Below are 17775 nucleotides of genomic sequence, written 5' to 3'. Positions count from 1 at the left end.
TCAGACCTATGCCTGCAGTGTCTGGTACAGACCGGTGTACTTCAACTGGCTAGTGTTGAAAGCAATTCACAACGTCCTGCTTCACCTCTCTCTCCCCAACTGTCACAGTCCAACGTCCTAGTGCTATCAGACAGCTACACCGGTTACATGAATCGCCAGGGTGGAGTCAGATCCCCAGCTCTTCTGAGTGTGGCAAAGAAGATTTGGCTGTGGGCAGACCGTCACCTGCTCTCTCTCAGAGCTCAGCATGTGCCGGGTGCGCTGAATGTAGTAGCAGACAGACTGTCAAGGGGGGCTGTCCAGGAAATGTAGTAGCAGACAGACTGTCAAGGAGGATGTCCAGGACGAATGGGGTCTGTCCGAGTCGTGGCTGCCAAGATGTGGTCTTGGTTCGGTCACACGGTGGCGGACCTCAACGCCAAAAAGGAGAACTTCAAATAGACATTTGATTCTCCCTCAGGGCCTCTGATTGCCCCCCACTAGGCGTGGACGCTTTGGCCCACTTAAGTTGGCTGTCCGGCTACGGTTTGCCCTCCCTCCTCCGCTGCGACTCCTCCCCTTGTTTCGGGGAGCAAAGAGGGGGGCGGGGGGGTGTGAGGTTAATAGTGGTGGCGCCGTACTCCCTGGGCAGGGGGGACTCTGACGGCACCCCTGGTGCTGGGTCTGCCTCTCAAAGTGTGGCTCTTGCATGGGACAAGCTGAGCGGGACTCTGGACCCGGACATTCTCCACACGCTGGAGAATGCCCGGGCCCCACGTCTACACGTAGGCTTATGCCTCCAAATGAGGGATGTTCTCTCACTGGTGTGCAGACAGGTCCCTGGACCACAGCTCCTGATTGGTCTCTGCTGTTTTGTTTTTTCCTGCAGCATTACTGGATAACAGACGGACTGTGGCGACACTGAGTGTTCGCATCAGCCATAGCAACAAGACACGTCGGGTGCTTTGGCGCATACCTACCCTCTGGTGGTGCATTTCTTGCTGGGGCCCACAGGCTTCGACCTCCGGTGAGGCCTTCCAGCCCTCGGCGGGATCTCCAGGTCTCCTGGTGCTGGATTCTCTCGCAGACCTGACATTTGAGCCTCTTGACCAAGTCCCACTGGACATTTTGTTTGAGGTCTCGCTCCTTCTGGTACAGACATCCACGATGAGAGCGAGCGAGCCTCGTGCTCTCTCCATTAGTCCGGTTGACAACACAGTAGCTGTAAGCTTGACGTCATGTGACGTCAGCAGGCACTGTGTGTCCCCCTGGGGCTCATGGCAGCAGCTCACAGGCGGCTGGGCTTGCTGCAAATGAGTGACATTTTGTCTTTAAGGTTTCACTCCTTCTGGACCTGACATCCACGAAGAGAACAAGTGAGCTTGTGCTCTCCCCATTAGCCCTGAGTGTCTTCCTTGAGTAGAGTAGTCATCAGTGTCATTGCGTCCGATCCCAGCGTCCCGTTGTCCAAAGGTTCAGGTCCTTCCGGGCAACAACTCTCACGCTGCGGGCCTTCCAACTGCCGCCCCACTTGGACCCAGGTCAAGAGTGTCTTCACCTGTTGTCCTGTACGGGTTTTGTTTTGCGGCGCCTCTGATCTCCTATTCTTTGCCACGGTAGATGTTGGCCTGGTGAGCTGGTCTTCCCTCAGAGGTCTCTCATTTCAATGGCTCTTTCGTGGGGTGTTGCCTTGGGAGCCTCTTGGGCGTCCACCTCAGCCTTTGCTAGAGCCTTTCTCCTCGACATGGCGGCAGGATCAGTACCTCATACTGTTTTTGAGCGATTCCATTCCCCCGAGGCCTGTGGCCCCAATGGATTTGGATCCTGGGCCGGCGGGGCCCTAGTGATGCTGCTGCCAGGAGCGGCGTCTAGCTGGGGGTACATTGATCCCGTCGGGCTTAGCCTTGGGTTTAAATCAAAAGCGAAGCGGTTAGAGGGCGGAGCACCAATATGAAGTAGAACCCCTGAGTTATCTTCATAATCTCAGGTTCAATGAATTGGTGCGAAGCCCTCTCTTGCCCAGCAGCCGCCTTTCTAGCTGAGTTTTTTAGTTGGAGGAAGTGCGGCGGGTGTTTCCCGCCTCTATAGGACGTGGACTGAACCAGCTGGGTGGCGAGTTCATTAAGCTTTCTCAGAGACCTCGAGGATAAACCAATAGCGAAGCGGTTAGAGGGCGGGGCACCAATTCGTAGAACCTGAGATTATAAAGATAACTCTGGGGTTTTAATTTATTTACTTAAAAAAAAACTCACAAAACAAACAGGATATGTTTAAAGGTGAGGAATTTGTTTGGTCTAATTAAATAAAGATTTAACTGAAGCTTGAAGATCTTAAACGTTCGACAAAGACTCGACTCTCAGGTGATGCTGGTGCTTTATTAAAGGGAAGTGACGTCGTCATGGTTACGGTTCAACGATCAGTAAAAACACTTCACAGCTTCTCGTCCACAGGTTTGAAGACGGACACGTGTCGACGCGTGTGACTGACGGTGCTGCATGCTCGACACACGCGTGTTCAACACACATACATGAACCTGAGCCGCGGAGCAAGGCTTGAGGTCTGTAGTTCAAAACCTTCCCCTGGAAACATTCGTTGTATTGCTACACACTTTAAATATCAACATGAAGTATTTACATCTTATACTCAGGGTTACCTGCTCAGGTGAGACAAACACAATAAAACTTCCCGTTAAACAAACAAACGTATTTGCACGAAGAGAGTAAAACATGGAACCACAGGTCAGAGGTCAGGTCAGAGGTCAGGGAAGCGGCTCGGGTCCTCCTTGTACTCGTCCGGGATGGAGAAGATGGATTGTGGGAAGTCATCGTAGCGGAACTCCTGGAAGGTGACGGTGGCGGCGATGGTTGGGAAGACGGGGATGTCTGTGGAGGAAGTTCAACTTGATTGACAGGAAGTTCAACACGATCGACAGGAAGTTCACGACATGACTTGATTGACAGGAAGTTAACGTCACAACTTGTCTGACAGGAAGTTCACGTCATGACTTGATCGACAGGAAGTTCACGTTGCGACTTGATCGACAGGAAGTTCACGTCACGACTTGATCGACAGGAAGTTCACGTCACGACTTGATCGACAGGAAGTTCACGTCACGACTTGATCGACAGGAAGTTCACGTCACGTCAACTTGATCGACAGGAAGTTCACGTCACGACTTGATCGACAGGAAGTTCACGTCACGTCAACTTGATCGACAGGAAGTTCACGTCGCGACTTGATCGACAGGAAGTTCACGTCACGACTTGATCGACAGGAAGTTCACGTCGCGACTTGATCGACAGGAAGTTCATGTCGCGACTTGATCGACAGGAAGTTCACGTCACGACTTGATCGACAGGAAGTTCACGTCATTTCAACTTGATTGACAGGAAGTTCACGTCGCGACTTGATCGACAGGAAGTTCACGTCACGTCACGACTTGATCGACAGGAAGTTCACGTCGCGACTTGATCGACAGGAAGTTCACGTCACGACTTGATCGACAGGAAGTTCACGTCACGTCAACTTGATTGACAGGAAGTTCACGTCACGTCAACTTGATTGACAGGAAGTTCACGTCGCGACTTGATCGTCAGGAAGTTCACGTCACGACTTGATCGACAGGAAGTTCACGTCACGACTTGATCGACAGGAAGTTCACGTCACGACTTGATCGACAGGAAGTTCACGTCACGACTTGATCGACAGGAAGTTCACGTCACGTCACGACTTGATCGACAGGAAGTTCACGTCACGTCACGACTTGATCGACAGGAAGTTCACGTCACGTCACGACTTGATCAACAGGAAGTTCACGTCGCGACTTGATCGACAGGAAGTTCACGTCACGACTTGATCGACAGGAAGTTCACGTCACGACTTGATCGACAGGAAGTTCACGTCACGACTTGATCGACAGGAATCACGTCACGACTTGATCGACAGGAAGTTCACGTCACGTCAACTTGATCGACAGGAAGTTCACGTCACGACTTGATCGACAGGAAGTTCACGTCACGTCAACTTGATCGACAGGAAGCTCACGTCGCGACTTGATCGACAGGAAGTTCACGTCACGACTTGATCGACAGGAAGTTCACGTCGCGACTTGATCGACAGGAAGTTCATGTCGCGACTTGATCGACAGGAAGTTCACGTCACGACTTGATCGACAGGAAGTTCACGTCACTTCAACTTGATTGACAGGAAGTTCACGTCGCGACTTGATCGACAGGAAGTTCACGTCACGTCACGACTTGATCGACAGGAAGTTCACGTCGCGACTTGATCGACAGGAAGTTCACGTCGCGACTTGATCGACAGGAAGTTCACGTCACGACTTGATCGACAGGAAGTTCACGTCACGTCAACTTGATTGACAGGAAGTTCACGTCACGTCAACTTGATTGACAGGAAGTTCACGTCGCGACTTGATCGTCAGGAAGTTCACGTCACGACTTGATCGACAGGAAGTTCACGTCACGACTTGATCGACAGGAAGTTCACGTCACGACTTGATCGACAGGAAGTTCACGTCACGACTTGATCGACAGGAAGTTCACGTCACGACTTGATCGACAGGAAGTTCACGTCACGTCACGACTTGATCGACAGGAAGTTCACGTCATTTCAACTTGATTGACAGGAAGTTCACGTCGCGACTTGATCGACAGGAAGTTCACGTCACGTCACGACTTGATCGACAGGAAGTTCACGTCGCGACTTGATCGACAGGAAGTTCACGTCACGACTTGATCGACAGGAAGTTCACGTCACGTCAACTTGATTGACAGGAAGTTCACGTCACGTCAACTTGATTGACAGGAAGTTCACGTCGCGACTTGATCGTCAGGAAGTTCACGTCACGACTTGATCGACAGGAAGTTCACGTCACGACTTGATCGACAGGAAGTTCACGTCACGACTTGATCGACAGGAAGTTCACGTCACGACTTGATCGACAGGAAGTTCACGTCACGTCACGACTTGATCGACAGGAAGTTCACGTCACGTCACGACTTGATCGACAGGAAGTTCACGTCACGTCACGACTTGATCAACAGGAAGTTCACGTCGCGACTTGATCGACAGGAAGTTCACGTCACGACTTGATCGACAGGAAGTTCACGTCACGACTTGATCGACAGGAAGTTCACGTCACGACTTGATCGACAGGAAGTTCACGTCACGACTTGATCGACAGGAAGTTCACGTCACGTCAACTTGATCGACAGGAAGTTCACGTCACGACTTGATCGACAGGAAGTTCACGTCACGTCAACTTGATCGACAGGAAGCTCACGTCGCGACTTGATCGACAGGAAGTTCACGTCACGACTTGATCGACAGGAAGTTCACGTCGCGACTTGATCGACAGGAAGTTCATGTCGCGACTTGATCGACAGGAAGTTCACGTCACGACTTGATCGACAGGAAGTTCACGTCACTTCAACTTGATTGACAGGAAGTTCACGTCGCGACTTGATCGACAGGAAGTTCACGTCACGTCACGACTTGATCGACAGGAAGTTCACGTCGCGACTTGATCGACAGGAAGTTCACGTCGCGACTTGATCGACAGGAAGTTCACGTCACGACTTGATCGACAGGAAGTTCACGTCACGTCAACTTGATTGACAGGAAGTTCACGTCACGTCAACTTGATTGACAGGAAGTTCACGTCGCGACTTGATCGTCAGGAAGTTCACGTCACGACTTGATCGACAGGAAGTTCACGTCACGACTTGATCGACAGGAAGTTCACGTCACGACTTGATCGACAGGAAGTTCACGTCACGACTTGATCGACAGGAAGTTCACGTCACGACTTGATCGACAGGAAGTTCACGTCACGTCACGACTTGATCGACAGGAAGTTCACGTCACGTCACGACTTGATCAACAGGAAGTTCACGTCGCGACTTGATCGACAGGAAGTTCACGTCACGACTTGATCGACAGGAAGTTCACGTCACGACTTGATCGACAGGAAGTTCACGTCACGTCACGACTTGATCGACAGGAAGTTCACGTCACGTCGCGACTTGATCGACAGGAAGTTCACGTCGCGACTTGATCGACAGGAAGTTCACGTCACGACTTGATCGACAGGAAGTTCACGTCACGACTTGATCGACAGGAAGTTCACGTCACGACTTGATCGACAGGAAGTTCACGTCACGACTTGATCGACAGGAAGTTCACGTCACGTCACGACTTGATCGACAGGAAGTTCACGTCACGTCACGACTTGATCGACAGGAAGGTTCACGTCGCGACTTGATCGACAGGAAGTTCACGTCACGACTTGATCGACAGGAAGTTCACGTCACGACTTGATCGACAGGAAGTTCACGTCACGTCACGACTTGATCGACAGGAAGTTCACGTCGCGACTTGATCGACAGGAAGTTCACGTCGCGACTTGATCGACAGGAAGTTCACGTCGCGACTTGATCGACAGGAAGTTCGCGTCGCGACTTGATCGACAGGAAGTTCACGTCGCGACTTGATCGACAGGAAGTTCACGTCGCGACTTGATCGACAGGAAGTTCACGTCGCGACTTGATCGACAGGAAGTTCATGTCGCGACTTGATCGACAGGAAGTTCACGTCATGACTTGATTGACAGGAAGTTCACGTCACAACTTGATTGACAGGAAGTTCATAAACAGGAAGTGGTCGTTGCTCACCAAGTTTGACAGGAAATCCCGGCGGAAGCTTCATCTGGACAAACTCGCGCAGCTTGTTGAAGTGTTTGAAGGGAGCGACGACCTCCAGCACGTTCAGTAACCTGGGGTCACATGACGGGCTTTAGTCACTTTAGTGACTTTAGTGACTTTAGTGACCTCTAGTGGTGAAGCAGCAACAACAACACATTTGATGATCAAGTTTGTAGCAGAAGAGACATTTATGATGCTTATGATGTTCGTGATGTTTGTTTGTGATATTTGTTTGTGGTGTTTGTTTGTGATGATTATGATGTTTGTTTGTGACATTTATGATGCTTATGATGCTTATGATGTTCGTTTGATGTTCATGATGTTCGTAATGTTTGTTTGTGATGATTATGATGTTCTTGATGTTTCTTTGTGATGTTCCTGATGTTCTTGATGTTTGTTTGTGATGTTCATGATGTTTGTTTGTGATGTTCCTGATGTTTGTTCATGATGTTCTTGATGTTTGTTTGTGATGTTCTTGATGTTTGTTTGTGATGTTCTTGATGTTTGTTTCTGATGTTCCTGATGAAGTTTAATTTGTTTCTCATCATTTCACTCGTTCCACAGTAAAGGTTGTTGGTTCAATTCTCCTCCTGCCTCCTCAGATCAGAACGTGTTCTTACGACTCGACGCCGAGAGGGAAGTCTTGGCTCATGGCGACCGTGGCCTTGAAGTTCTTCTTGCTCTCCTTGCACAGCAGGTCTCGGCCCAGATGAGGAGGCCTGCAGGTGAGACACATCGGTGCCGCGGGTGAGACACGTCGGTGCACAACAGGTGAGACACGTCGGTGCCGCTGGTGAGACACGTCGGTGCCGCAGGCGAGACACGTCGGTGCCGCACGCGAGACACGTCGGTGCCGCACGCGAGACACGTCGGTGCCGCAGGCGAGACACGTCGGTGCCGCAGGCGAGACACGTCGGTGCCGCAGGCGAGACACGTCGGTGCCGCAGGCGAGACACACGTCGGTGCCGGAGGCGAGACACGTCGGTGCCGCAGGCGAGACACGTCGGTGCCGCAGGCGAGACACGTCGGTGCCGCAGGCGAGACACGTCGGTGCCGCAGGCGAGACACGTCGGTGCCGCAGGCGAGACACGTCGGTGCCGCAGGCGAGACACGTCGGTGCCGCAGGCGAGACACGTCGGTGCCGCAGGCGAGACACGTCGGTGCCGCAGGCGAGACACGTCGGTGCCGCAGGCGAGACACGTCGGTGCCGCACGCGAGACACGTCGGTGCCGCAGGCGAGACACGTCCGTGCCGCAGGCGAGACACGTCCGTGCCGCAGGCGAGACACGTCGGTGCCGCACGCGAGACACGTCGGTGCCGCACGCGAGACACGTCGGTGCCGCACGCGAGACACGTCGGTGCCGCACGCGAGACACGTCGGTGCCGCACGCGAGACACGTCGGTGCCGCAGGCGAGACACGTCGGTGCCGCAGGCGAGACACGTCCGTGCCGCAGGCGAGACACGTCCGTGCCGCAGGCGAGACACGTCGGTGCCGCAGGCGAGACACGTCGGTGCCGCAGGCGAGACACGTCGGTGCCGCAGGCGAGACACGTCGGTGCCGCAGGCGAGACACGTCGGTGCCGCAGGCGAGACACGTCGGTGCCGCAGGCGAGACACGTCGGTGCCGCAGGCGAGACACGTCGGTGCCGCAGGCGAGACACGTCGGTGCCGCAGGCGAGACACACGTCGGTGCCGGAGGCGAGACACGTCGGTGCCGCAGGCGAGACACGTCGGTGCCGCAGGCGAGACACGTCGGTGCCGCAGGCGAGACACACGTCGGTGCCGCAGGCGAGACACGTCGGTGCCGCAGGCGAGACACGTCGGTGCCGCAGGCGAGACACGTCGGTGCCGCAGGCGAGACACGTCGGTGCCGCAGGCGAGACACGTCGGTGCCGCAGGCGAGACACGTCGGTGCCGCAGGCGAGACACGTCGGTGCCGCAGGCGAGACACGTCGGTGCCGCAGGCGAGACACGTCGGTGCCGCAGGCGAGACACGTCGGTGCCGCAGGCGAGACACGTCGGTGCCGCAGGCGAGACACGTCGGTGCCGCAGGCGAGACACGTCGGTGCCGCAGGCGAGACACGTCGGTGCCGCAGGCGAGACACGTCGGTGCCGCAGGCGAGACACGTCGGTGCCGCAGGTGAGACACGTCGGTGCAAACTTACCTCCCGGGCTCGGCGCTGATGTAGTCGTCCCAGGAGGTGGTGCTGGGCGGGGGGGCGCACAGCGATGGTCTCCTCGCCGGCTGAAGAGAAGGTCATGAAGGTTCTTCTCCTACAGTCGTCTGCAGACTCACCTCCAGGTTGTGTTCGCTGATGCTGCCTCCTTTACTCAGACTCTCCATGATGGCTTTGTTCCTCAGGATGTCCTCCTCGCTCAGGTGCTCGCGGCGCTTCCTGGACTCCAGCATCAGCCCGTTCACCGCGTAGAAGTCGGCCTCGAAGTTTCCCACGCGCTCCTGAACACAACACCAGACGTTCTCATGACGTGTTCATCACTTCATGTCAGATCCTTCAAAATAAAAGTCATCATCAAGTTTACTTTGTTAGTTCATCATCAATGGTGAGCGAAAGGTTGTTGGTTCAAAACCCGAGATGTTTTACTTTATTTCGAAAAAATGTGTTTTTAAATGTTCTTATAAAATGTGTTTAACTGTATGTTTGTCATTTATTAACGTCATGTGACTTTAGATGTGAAATAACTCTAAAAAAATAAACCTTTTTAATATTATTTTTGTTATTTAACTAAACATTTAAAACTAAGTTTTTGTTCGTTATCATTTTCTGAAGAATTTTCTTCAGGACGTTTGTGAAAAACTGTTTCTTTGTTTCTTTAAAAACAGGTGAGAAATGTTTGGCGTCGTTACCGTGGCAACCATGCATGTCGATGGACATGTCAATCCTTGATTCGACGTCAACTTGAATCAAAAACATGTTTTTACGACAGATGGTAAAGGTGGGGTAGATGGTCTTCAAAACAATGGGATCAAGAGTCAACCGAGTTTGATTGACACATCATGAATGATTGACGAGTCTCACCGTCTTGTCCTCGCGGAACAACCAGCCCGTCTGACTGCGTGAGAAGGAGATGGACTTGGTGGACAAGGTGGCGGAGTAGACGTCGCTGCTCATCAGGATGTCCACTTCCTCCTCCGTCTCCACCTCTGACTCCTGCGGGGTCAAAGGTCAGTGTGCCTGCGCCGGGGTCGCGCGGCGACCTCACCTCGTGGTGGATCCTCTGGTAGACCTTGGCCTCGTTGTCCAGGACCACGAAGGACCGCGAGGGGACGGCGTCTCCGAGGAAGACGAAGCTGAGGTCTCCGCGCTGACACTTCATGTCGGAGAAGTCGATGAGCGTCGTGTCCAGCCTGAGGCCAGAAGGTTCTGGTTCAGCAACAGCTTCTCACGGAGCACGTGTCGCACCTGATGTCGTACCTGATGTTCACGCCTTGCTTGTAGATCTTGCAGGCGTCGGACGGAAGCATCCGAGACAGGAGCGGCACTGAGAGACAAACATGTGGTCATGGTTGAAGGCATCTCAACATGCTTCTTACCCCAGCTCTGGAAGTCCCAGTGAAGCTCCAGGTAGAAGTCTCCCAGCTGGAGAAGAGACGAGAGTCAGAGCTGGAAACATCTCAGTCCAGGAATCATGTGGACAACATCGTGACGAGTCGTCAGGGATTGAAAACGGAGATGTTTTCTTATGAATCCATGAGACTTGAAATCATTGACTGTCGTTAAGATGGAAGACATTTATAAAATATATACATTTAGATCAGAGCTCAGTCAAGGATTGACCTCTGGTGACCTTTGAGTTTGATCCTCCTCACCTCCCTCAGAGCCTTCAGCAGTTTAGGCCTCTTGTCCTCCACACTCTCTCTGGACTGTTGCTTCAACTTCCTCAGGATCGCTGTGACTGTGAGAAGAACATCAAGAACATCATGAACATCATGAACATCATAAACATCATCAACATCAAGAACATCATGAACATCATGAACATCATGAACATCATGAACATCATGAACATGATAAACATCATAAACATCATGAACATCATGAACATCATAAACATCATAAACATGATAAACATCATAAACATCATAAACATCATGAACATCATAAACATCATGAACATCATAAACATGATAAACATCATAAACATCATAAACATCATAATCATCATGAACATCATGAACATCATGAACATCATAAACATCAAGAACATCATAAACATCATGAACATCATAAACATCATGAACATCAAGAACATCAAGAACATCATAAACATCATAAACATCATGAACATCAAGAACATCATGAACATCAAGAACATCAAGAACATCAAGAACATCATGAACATCAAGAACATCATGAACATCATGAACATCATGAACATCATGAACATCATGAACATCATAAACATCATGAACATCAAGAACATCAAGAACATCATGAACATCAAGAACATCATAAACATCATGAACATCATGAACATCAAGAACATCAAGAACATCATGAACATCATGAAGATCATGAACATCATAAACATCAAGAACATCATAAACATCATAAACATCATAAACATCAAGAACATCATAAACATCATAAACATCATAAACATCAAGAACATCATAAACATCATGAACATCATGAACATCAAGAACATCAAGAACATCATGAACATCATGAAGATCATGAACATCATGAACATCAAGAACATCATAAACATCATGAACATCATGAACATCATAAACATCATAAACATCATAAACATCAAGAACATCATAAACATCATGAACATCATGAACATCATGAACATCATGAACATCAAGAACATCAAGAACATCATGGGTTCATAGTGTGTCAGCTGGTCCAGCAGATTAGACTTTGATCCAACAACCTCTCGTCCAGATATTCTCTGACATCACAATGACCTTTGACCTCCAATATAATCTCTTTATCTTTACAAATGTTTTTTTTTAATATTTTCCACCAAATGACAGCTTTTTAAAAAATATTTCAGTTCAAATATTTGAAGAAAAGATTATTGAACGAACAACAAGTGAAGCGAAAGAAGATTCTTTGTTATTAACTTTTAAATGATTGAACTAAACGGGTTCTTGAGAGAATAAACAACAACAACAACAACAACAAACACTCACTCATCTGTCGGTCTCCGAAGCTGATGGCTTCCGCCAGAGGACTCCATCCCTGAGCGTTCTTCAGCTTCACAGGTGCATTGTGGGCCAGAAGTAGAAGAGCACATTCTGGAGAAGAAGGTCAGTGAGTGTTGAGCGAAGGTCAGAGAAGGTCAAGTTCACTTCTGACCCGTCAGGAGCGTCAGTGTTAGGATGTGAACACTTCATAGATGAGATTCTTCTTCTGCTATAAAGTCTATAACGATGTTATATCGAGTGAATTAAACATCATTTTACACTTTAATGACTTTAACAAGAAAACATTATTCAACACAATATTATTTTCTACTACTTTAGCATAAATATGATGAACTTTTATGATATTTTCCTATTTTAAAACGTGTCTAATTCAACAAATAAACTCATGCGATTGTTTTGCATGAATCCCTCAGACTCACCTTTGTGTCCCAGCATCACGGCCAGGTGTAGAGGTGTGTTACCTGCAGCACAGGTGTGTGTTATTGTTGTTGTTGTTGTTGTTGTGCTTCAGGAGACTCACCGTGAACATCCTTCTGGGAGATGTTGTGCGTCCTGATGAGCGAGGACAACCTTCTGACGTCACCCCTGAACACGCACTCGTGCACCGGGAACTGCAGGTGTTCCCAGGTGAGGATGATCGGGTTCTTGTTGTCGTCGGTGAAGGTCGAGTTCCCGTTGAGGTTGTTGAGGTTTGACGCTTTGACCTCCTGCTGCTGCTTCTGGTTGGACTTCACGTCATCCTCGTTGGTGTCCATGACGTCATCTTCGTGTTTGACGTCATCGTGTCTGCGGGCTTTGTTGTTGTTGTCCTTGCGCATGGCGCGGATCTTCTCACCTGTCATGACGAGACACGAGCTGTTGTGATGCTACTGCTGGACACTGGTCCACATCAGGACAAATCTCGTCACTAGGAGGACAAATCTCGTCACTAGGAGGACAAATCTCGTCACTATGAGGACAAATCTCGTCACTATGAAGACAAATCTCGTCACCGTGAGTGACGCTCGGAGGATAATGGTGGGCGCGGTGTTGAACACAAAAATAATGCTACATCAATGCGGTCAAAGCATCGCTGGTCAGGATCGATCGAACAGTCGAATTGATCCTGAACTACATCGTTGTTCCCGCGCTTGTTTCTCGGATGTTTCCCGCGCAGACGCTTCTGTTGCAGCAGAATCACAGAGTGCAGCTCAGAGCTAGCATGCTAACTAGCTTCAGGAGAGTCTCGCGAGATTACACGAGAGCCGCAGCAGCTCGTGCGTTGTCATGACGTCAAACATCGGAATGCATTTATTTTCAAATAAAATAGATAAATATAATATATGATATATATCTGATAAAAGTTTATTTCATGATTAAAATATTGAATTTAAGTTTTGACTAAACGTTCAACAAATGATTGTAAATACAAGAGTTTAGAGAGATTATGGTAAACAAGTTTGATATGGTTTGGAAATAAATGTATCAAGTTATTGATTTCAAATAAAACATATTTAATAAGAATAGAGAGTTTGATGTGTTTATATTTGTTTAAAACTGTCTTTAAATGATATTTAATATAAAGAGTTTGATGTGTTTATATTTGTTTAAAACTGTCTTTAAATGATATTTAATATAAAGAGTTTGATGTGTTTATATTTGTTTAAAACTGTCTTTAAATGATATTTAATATAAAGAGTTTGATGTGTTTATATTTGTTTAAAACTGTCTTTAAATGATATTTAATATAAAGAGTTTGATGTGTTTATATTTGTTGAAAACTGTCTTTAAATGATATTTAATATAAAGAGTTTGATGTGTTTATATTTGTTTAAAACTGTCTTTAAATGATATTTAATATAAAGAGTTTGATGTGTTTATATTTGTTTAAAACTGTCTTTAAATGATATTTAATATAAAGAGTTTGATGTGTTTATATTTGTTTAAAACTGTCTTTAAATGATATTTAATATAAAGAGTTTGATGTGTTTATATTTGTTTAAAACTGTCTTTAAATGATATTAAATATAAAGAGTTTGATGTGTTTATATTTGTTTAAAACTGTCTTTAAATGATATTAAATATAAAGAGTTTGATGTGTTTATATTTGTTTAAAACTGTCTTTAAATGATATTTAATATAAAGAGTTTGATGTGTTTATATTTGTTTAAAACTGTCTTTAAATGATATTTAATATAAAGAGTTTGATGTGTTTATATTTGTTTAAAACTGTCTTTAAATGATATTTAATATAAAGAGTTTGATGTGTTTATATTTGTTTAAAACTGTCTTTAAATGATATTAAATATAAAGAGTTTGATGTGTTTATATTTGTTTAAAACTGTCTTTAAATGATATTAAATATAAAGAGTTTGATGTGTTTATATTTGTTTAAAACTGTCTTTAAATGATATTTAATATAAAGAGTTTGATGTGTTTATATTTGTTTAAAACTGTCTTTAAATGATATTTAATATAAAGAGTTTGATGTGTTTATATTTGTTTAAAACTGTCTTTAAATGATATTTAATATAAAGAGTTTGATGTGTTTATATTTGTTTAAAACTGTCTTTAAATGATATTTAATATAAAGAGTTTGATGTGTTTATATTTGTTTAAAACTGTCTTTAAATGATATTTAATATAAAGAGTTTGATGTGTTTATATTTGTTTAAAACTGTCTTTAAATGATATTTAATATAAAGAGTTTGATGTGTTTATATTTGTTTAAAACTGTCTTTAAATGATATTAAATATAAAGAGTTTGATGTGTTTATATTTGTTTAAAACTGTCTTTAAATGATATTTAATATAAAGAGTTTGATGTGTTTATATTTGTTTAAAACTGTCTTTAAATTATATTTAATATAAAGAGTTTGATGTGTTTATATTTGTTTAAAACCGTCTTTAAATGATATTAAATATAAAGAGTTTGATGTGTTTATATTTGTTTAAAACTGTCTTTAAATGAAATTTAATATAAAGAGTTTGATGTGTTTATATTTGTTTAAAACTGTCTTTAAATGATATTTAATATAAAGAGTTTGATGTGTTTATATTTGTTTAAAACTGTCTTTAAATGATATTAAATATAAAGAGTTTGATGTGTTTATATTTGTTTAAAACTGTCTTTAAATGATATTAAATATAAAGAGTTTGATGTGTTTATATTTGTTTAAAACTGTCTTTAAATGATATTAAATATAAAGAGTTTGATGTGTTTATATTTGTTTAAAACTGTCTTTAAATGATATTTAATATAAAGAGTTTGATGTGTTTATATTTGTTTAAAACTGTCTTTAAATGATATTAAATATAAAGAGTTTGATGTGTTTATATTTGTTTAAAACTGTCTTTAAATGATATTAAATATAAAGAGTTTGATGTGTTTATATTTGTTTAAAACTGTCTTTAAATGATATTAAATATAAAGAGTTTGATGTGTTTATATTTGTTTAAAACTGTCTTTAAATGATATTTAATATAAAGAGTTTGATGTGTTTATATTTGTTTAAAACTGTCTTTAAATGATATTTAATATAAAGAGTTTGATGTGTTTATATTTGTTTAAAACTGTCTTTAAATGATATTTAATATAAAGAGTTTGATGTGTTTATATTTGTTTAAAACTGTCTTTAAATGATATTTAATATAAAGAGTTTGATGTGTTTATATTTGTTTAAAACTGTCTTTAAATGATATTAAATATAAAGAGTTTGATGTGTTTATATTTGTTTAAAACTGTCTTTAAATGATATTTAATATAAAGAGTTTGATGTGTTTATATTTGTTTAAAACTGTCTTTAAATGATATTAAATATAAAGAGTTTGATGTGTTTATATTTGTTTAAAACTGTCTTTAAATGATATTAAATATAAAGAGTTTGATGTGTTTATATTTGTTTAAAACTGTCTTTAAATGATATTTAATATAAAGAGTTTGATGTGTTTATATTTGTTTAAAACTGTCTTTAAATGATATTAAATATAAAGAGTTTGATGTGTTTATATTTGTTTAAAACTGTCTTTAAATGATATTAAATATAAAGAGTTTGATGTGTTTATATTTGTTTAAAACTGTCTTTAAATGATATTAAATATAAAGAGTTTGATGTGTTTATATTTGTTTAAAACTGTCTTTAAATGATATTAAATATAAAGAGTTTGATGTGTTTATATTTGTTTAAAACTGTCTTTAAATGATATTTAATATAAAGAGTTTGATGTGTTTATATTTGTTGAAAACTGTCTTTAAATGATATTTAATATAAAGAGTTTGATGTGTTTATATTTGTTGAAAACTGTCTTTAAATGATATTTAATATAAAGAGTTTGATGTGTTTATATTTGTTTAAAACTGTCTTTAAATGATATTTAATATAAAGAGTTTGATGTGTTTATATTTGTTTAAAACTGTCTTTAAATGATATTTAATATAAAGAGTTTGATGTGTTTATATTTGTTTAAAACTGTCTTTAAATGATATTTAATATAAAGAGTGTGATGTGTTTATATTTGTTTAAAACTGTCTTTAAATGATATTAAATATAAAGAGTTTGATGTGTTTATATTTGTTTAAAACTGTCTTTAAATGATATTAAATATAAAGAGTTTGATGTGTTTATATTTGTTTAAAACTGTCTTTAAATGATATTTAATATAAAGAGTTTGATGTGTTTATATTTGTTTAAAACTGTCTTTAAATGATATTAAGAAACATTTTCATCTGCAGGCCTGTGAGGTGAAGTGTGTTTACCGTCGCAAGCCGCAGGGGGCGCTGTGCGCGTCCAGGTGTTCGAGCGAGAAGAGAAGAAGAGCTGGAGGCGGAAAGAGAACCTTCTTCGTTGTTTTGAAAACATGGCTCCGACCAAGAGACCTGCCAAGAAGAGCGTCAACCAGGAGGAGCTGCGGCGCCTGATGCGAGAGAAGCAGAAGCAAAGTTCGGACAAGAAGCGAGTCGAGTCTCCGTTCGCCAAGTACAACAGTCTGGGTCACCTGTCGTGCGTCCTGTGCAACGCGCAGGTGAAGTCGGAGCTGCTGTGGCCCGCGCACGTCCTCGGGAAACAACACAAGGAGAAGGTGCTGGAGCTGAAGGACGGGAAGAAGGAACCCAGTCAAGCCTTGAAGAGAAAAGCGTCAGACGAGGAGACCAAAGCTCAGGCAGACGTGTTCAAGAGACCTCTGGACCCTGGACCTCCTCACAAGTCTGCAGGTCTGCGTCTGCTGGCTGGAGTCTATGAAGAAGAAGAAGAAGAAGATGATGGTGAGAAGGTTGCAGGTGGAGCAGCAGAAGAAGAACCTGCAGGACTCCCCGCAGACTTCTTTGACAGCAGCATCTCTGAAGCTCCTGCAGCTCCTGCCGTGACTCACTCTGGATCCATCACGAAGCCTGAGGAACCAAACAAAGCGTCTGACAAGAAGACGCCGGAGGTGCTTCCCGAGGGCTTCTTCGACGACCCGGTGAGAGACGCTAAAGTCCGTAACGTGGACACACCGAAGGACCACATGGACAAGGAGTGGGAAGAGTTCCAGAAGGAGATCCGACAGGTCAACACCAAGTCTGAGGCCATCGTGGCCGAGGACGACGAGGAGGGTCGGATCGAGCGTCAGATCGACGAGATCGACGAGCAGATCGAGTGCTACAAGAGGGTGGAGCTCCTGAGGGACAAACGAGATCTTGTGAAGAACAAGAACCTGCCCAAGAACGAGGAGGTGATGGAGACGGATGCGGTCGAGGAGGAGGAGGAGGAGGAGGAGGAGGATGAGGAGGAGCTTCTTGGCCTGTTATCAAGAGACTGGAGAGCAAAAGGAGTGTTAGCATGATCTTCTCTGATGGACCCCAGTGACCTTGAACTGTTCGTATTTGTTGTTCCTCTGATTGTGTCTCAAACTGTAAAAATAAACAGACTCTTGTA

At 44.4% G+C, this 17775-nt stretch overlaps 2 protein-coding genes across 2 annotated transcripts; one reads left to right on the top strand and one right to left on the bottom strand.

Moving 5' to 3' along the window:
- Window positions 1–2335: 2335 nt before the first annotated feature.
- Window positions 2336–13089, bottom strand: LOC148064256 (ankyrin repeat domain-containing protein 13C-like). Its single transcript, XM_087811519.1, has 13 exons — window positions 12402–13089; window positions 12301–12342; window positions 11867–11971; window positions 10532–10617; window positions 10256–10301; window positions 10137–10203; window positions 9925–10069; window positions 9741–9872; window positions 8999–9160; window positions 8868–8947; window positions 7322–7420; window positions 6672–6772; window positions 2336–2861 (listed from the first exon to the last, which is right to left on the bottom strand). The coding sequence occupies exons 1-13, from the start codon at window positions 12721–12723 to the stop codon at window positions 2731–2733; spliced, it is 1518 nt and encodes a 505-aa protein (XP_087667645.1). The 5' UTR covers window positions 12724–13089; the 3' UTR covers window positions 2336–2730.
- Window positions 13090–16685: 3596 nt separating this feature from the next.
- On the top strand, window positions 16686–17761 carry znf830 (zinc finger protein 830). Its single transcript, XM_087811444.1, has one exon. It carries the CDS (start codon window positions 16718–16720, stop codon window positions 17681–17683), a length of 966 nt encoding a protein of 321 aa, XP_087667570.1. The 5' UTR covers window positions 16686–16717; the 3' UTR covers window positions 17684–17761.
- Window positions 17762–17775: the final 14 nt, after the last annotated feature.

The sequence above is a fragment of the Callionymus lyra genome, chromosome 16 (assembly GCF_982586985.1).
Source record: "Callionymus lyra chromosome 16, fCalLyr1.hap1.1, whole genome shotgun sequence".
In the NCBI taxonomy this organism is placed as follows: Eukaryota; Metazoa; Chordata; class Actinopteri; order Syngnathiformes; family Callionymidae; genus Callionymus; species Callionymus lyra.
This window is presented reverse-complemented; position numbering and strand designations above follow the sequence as displayed.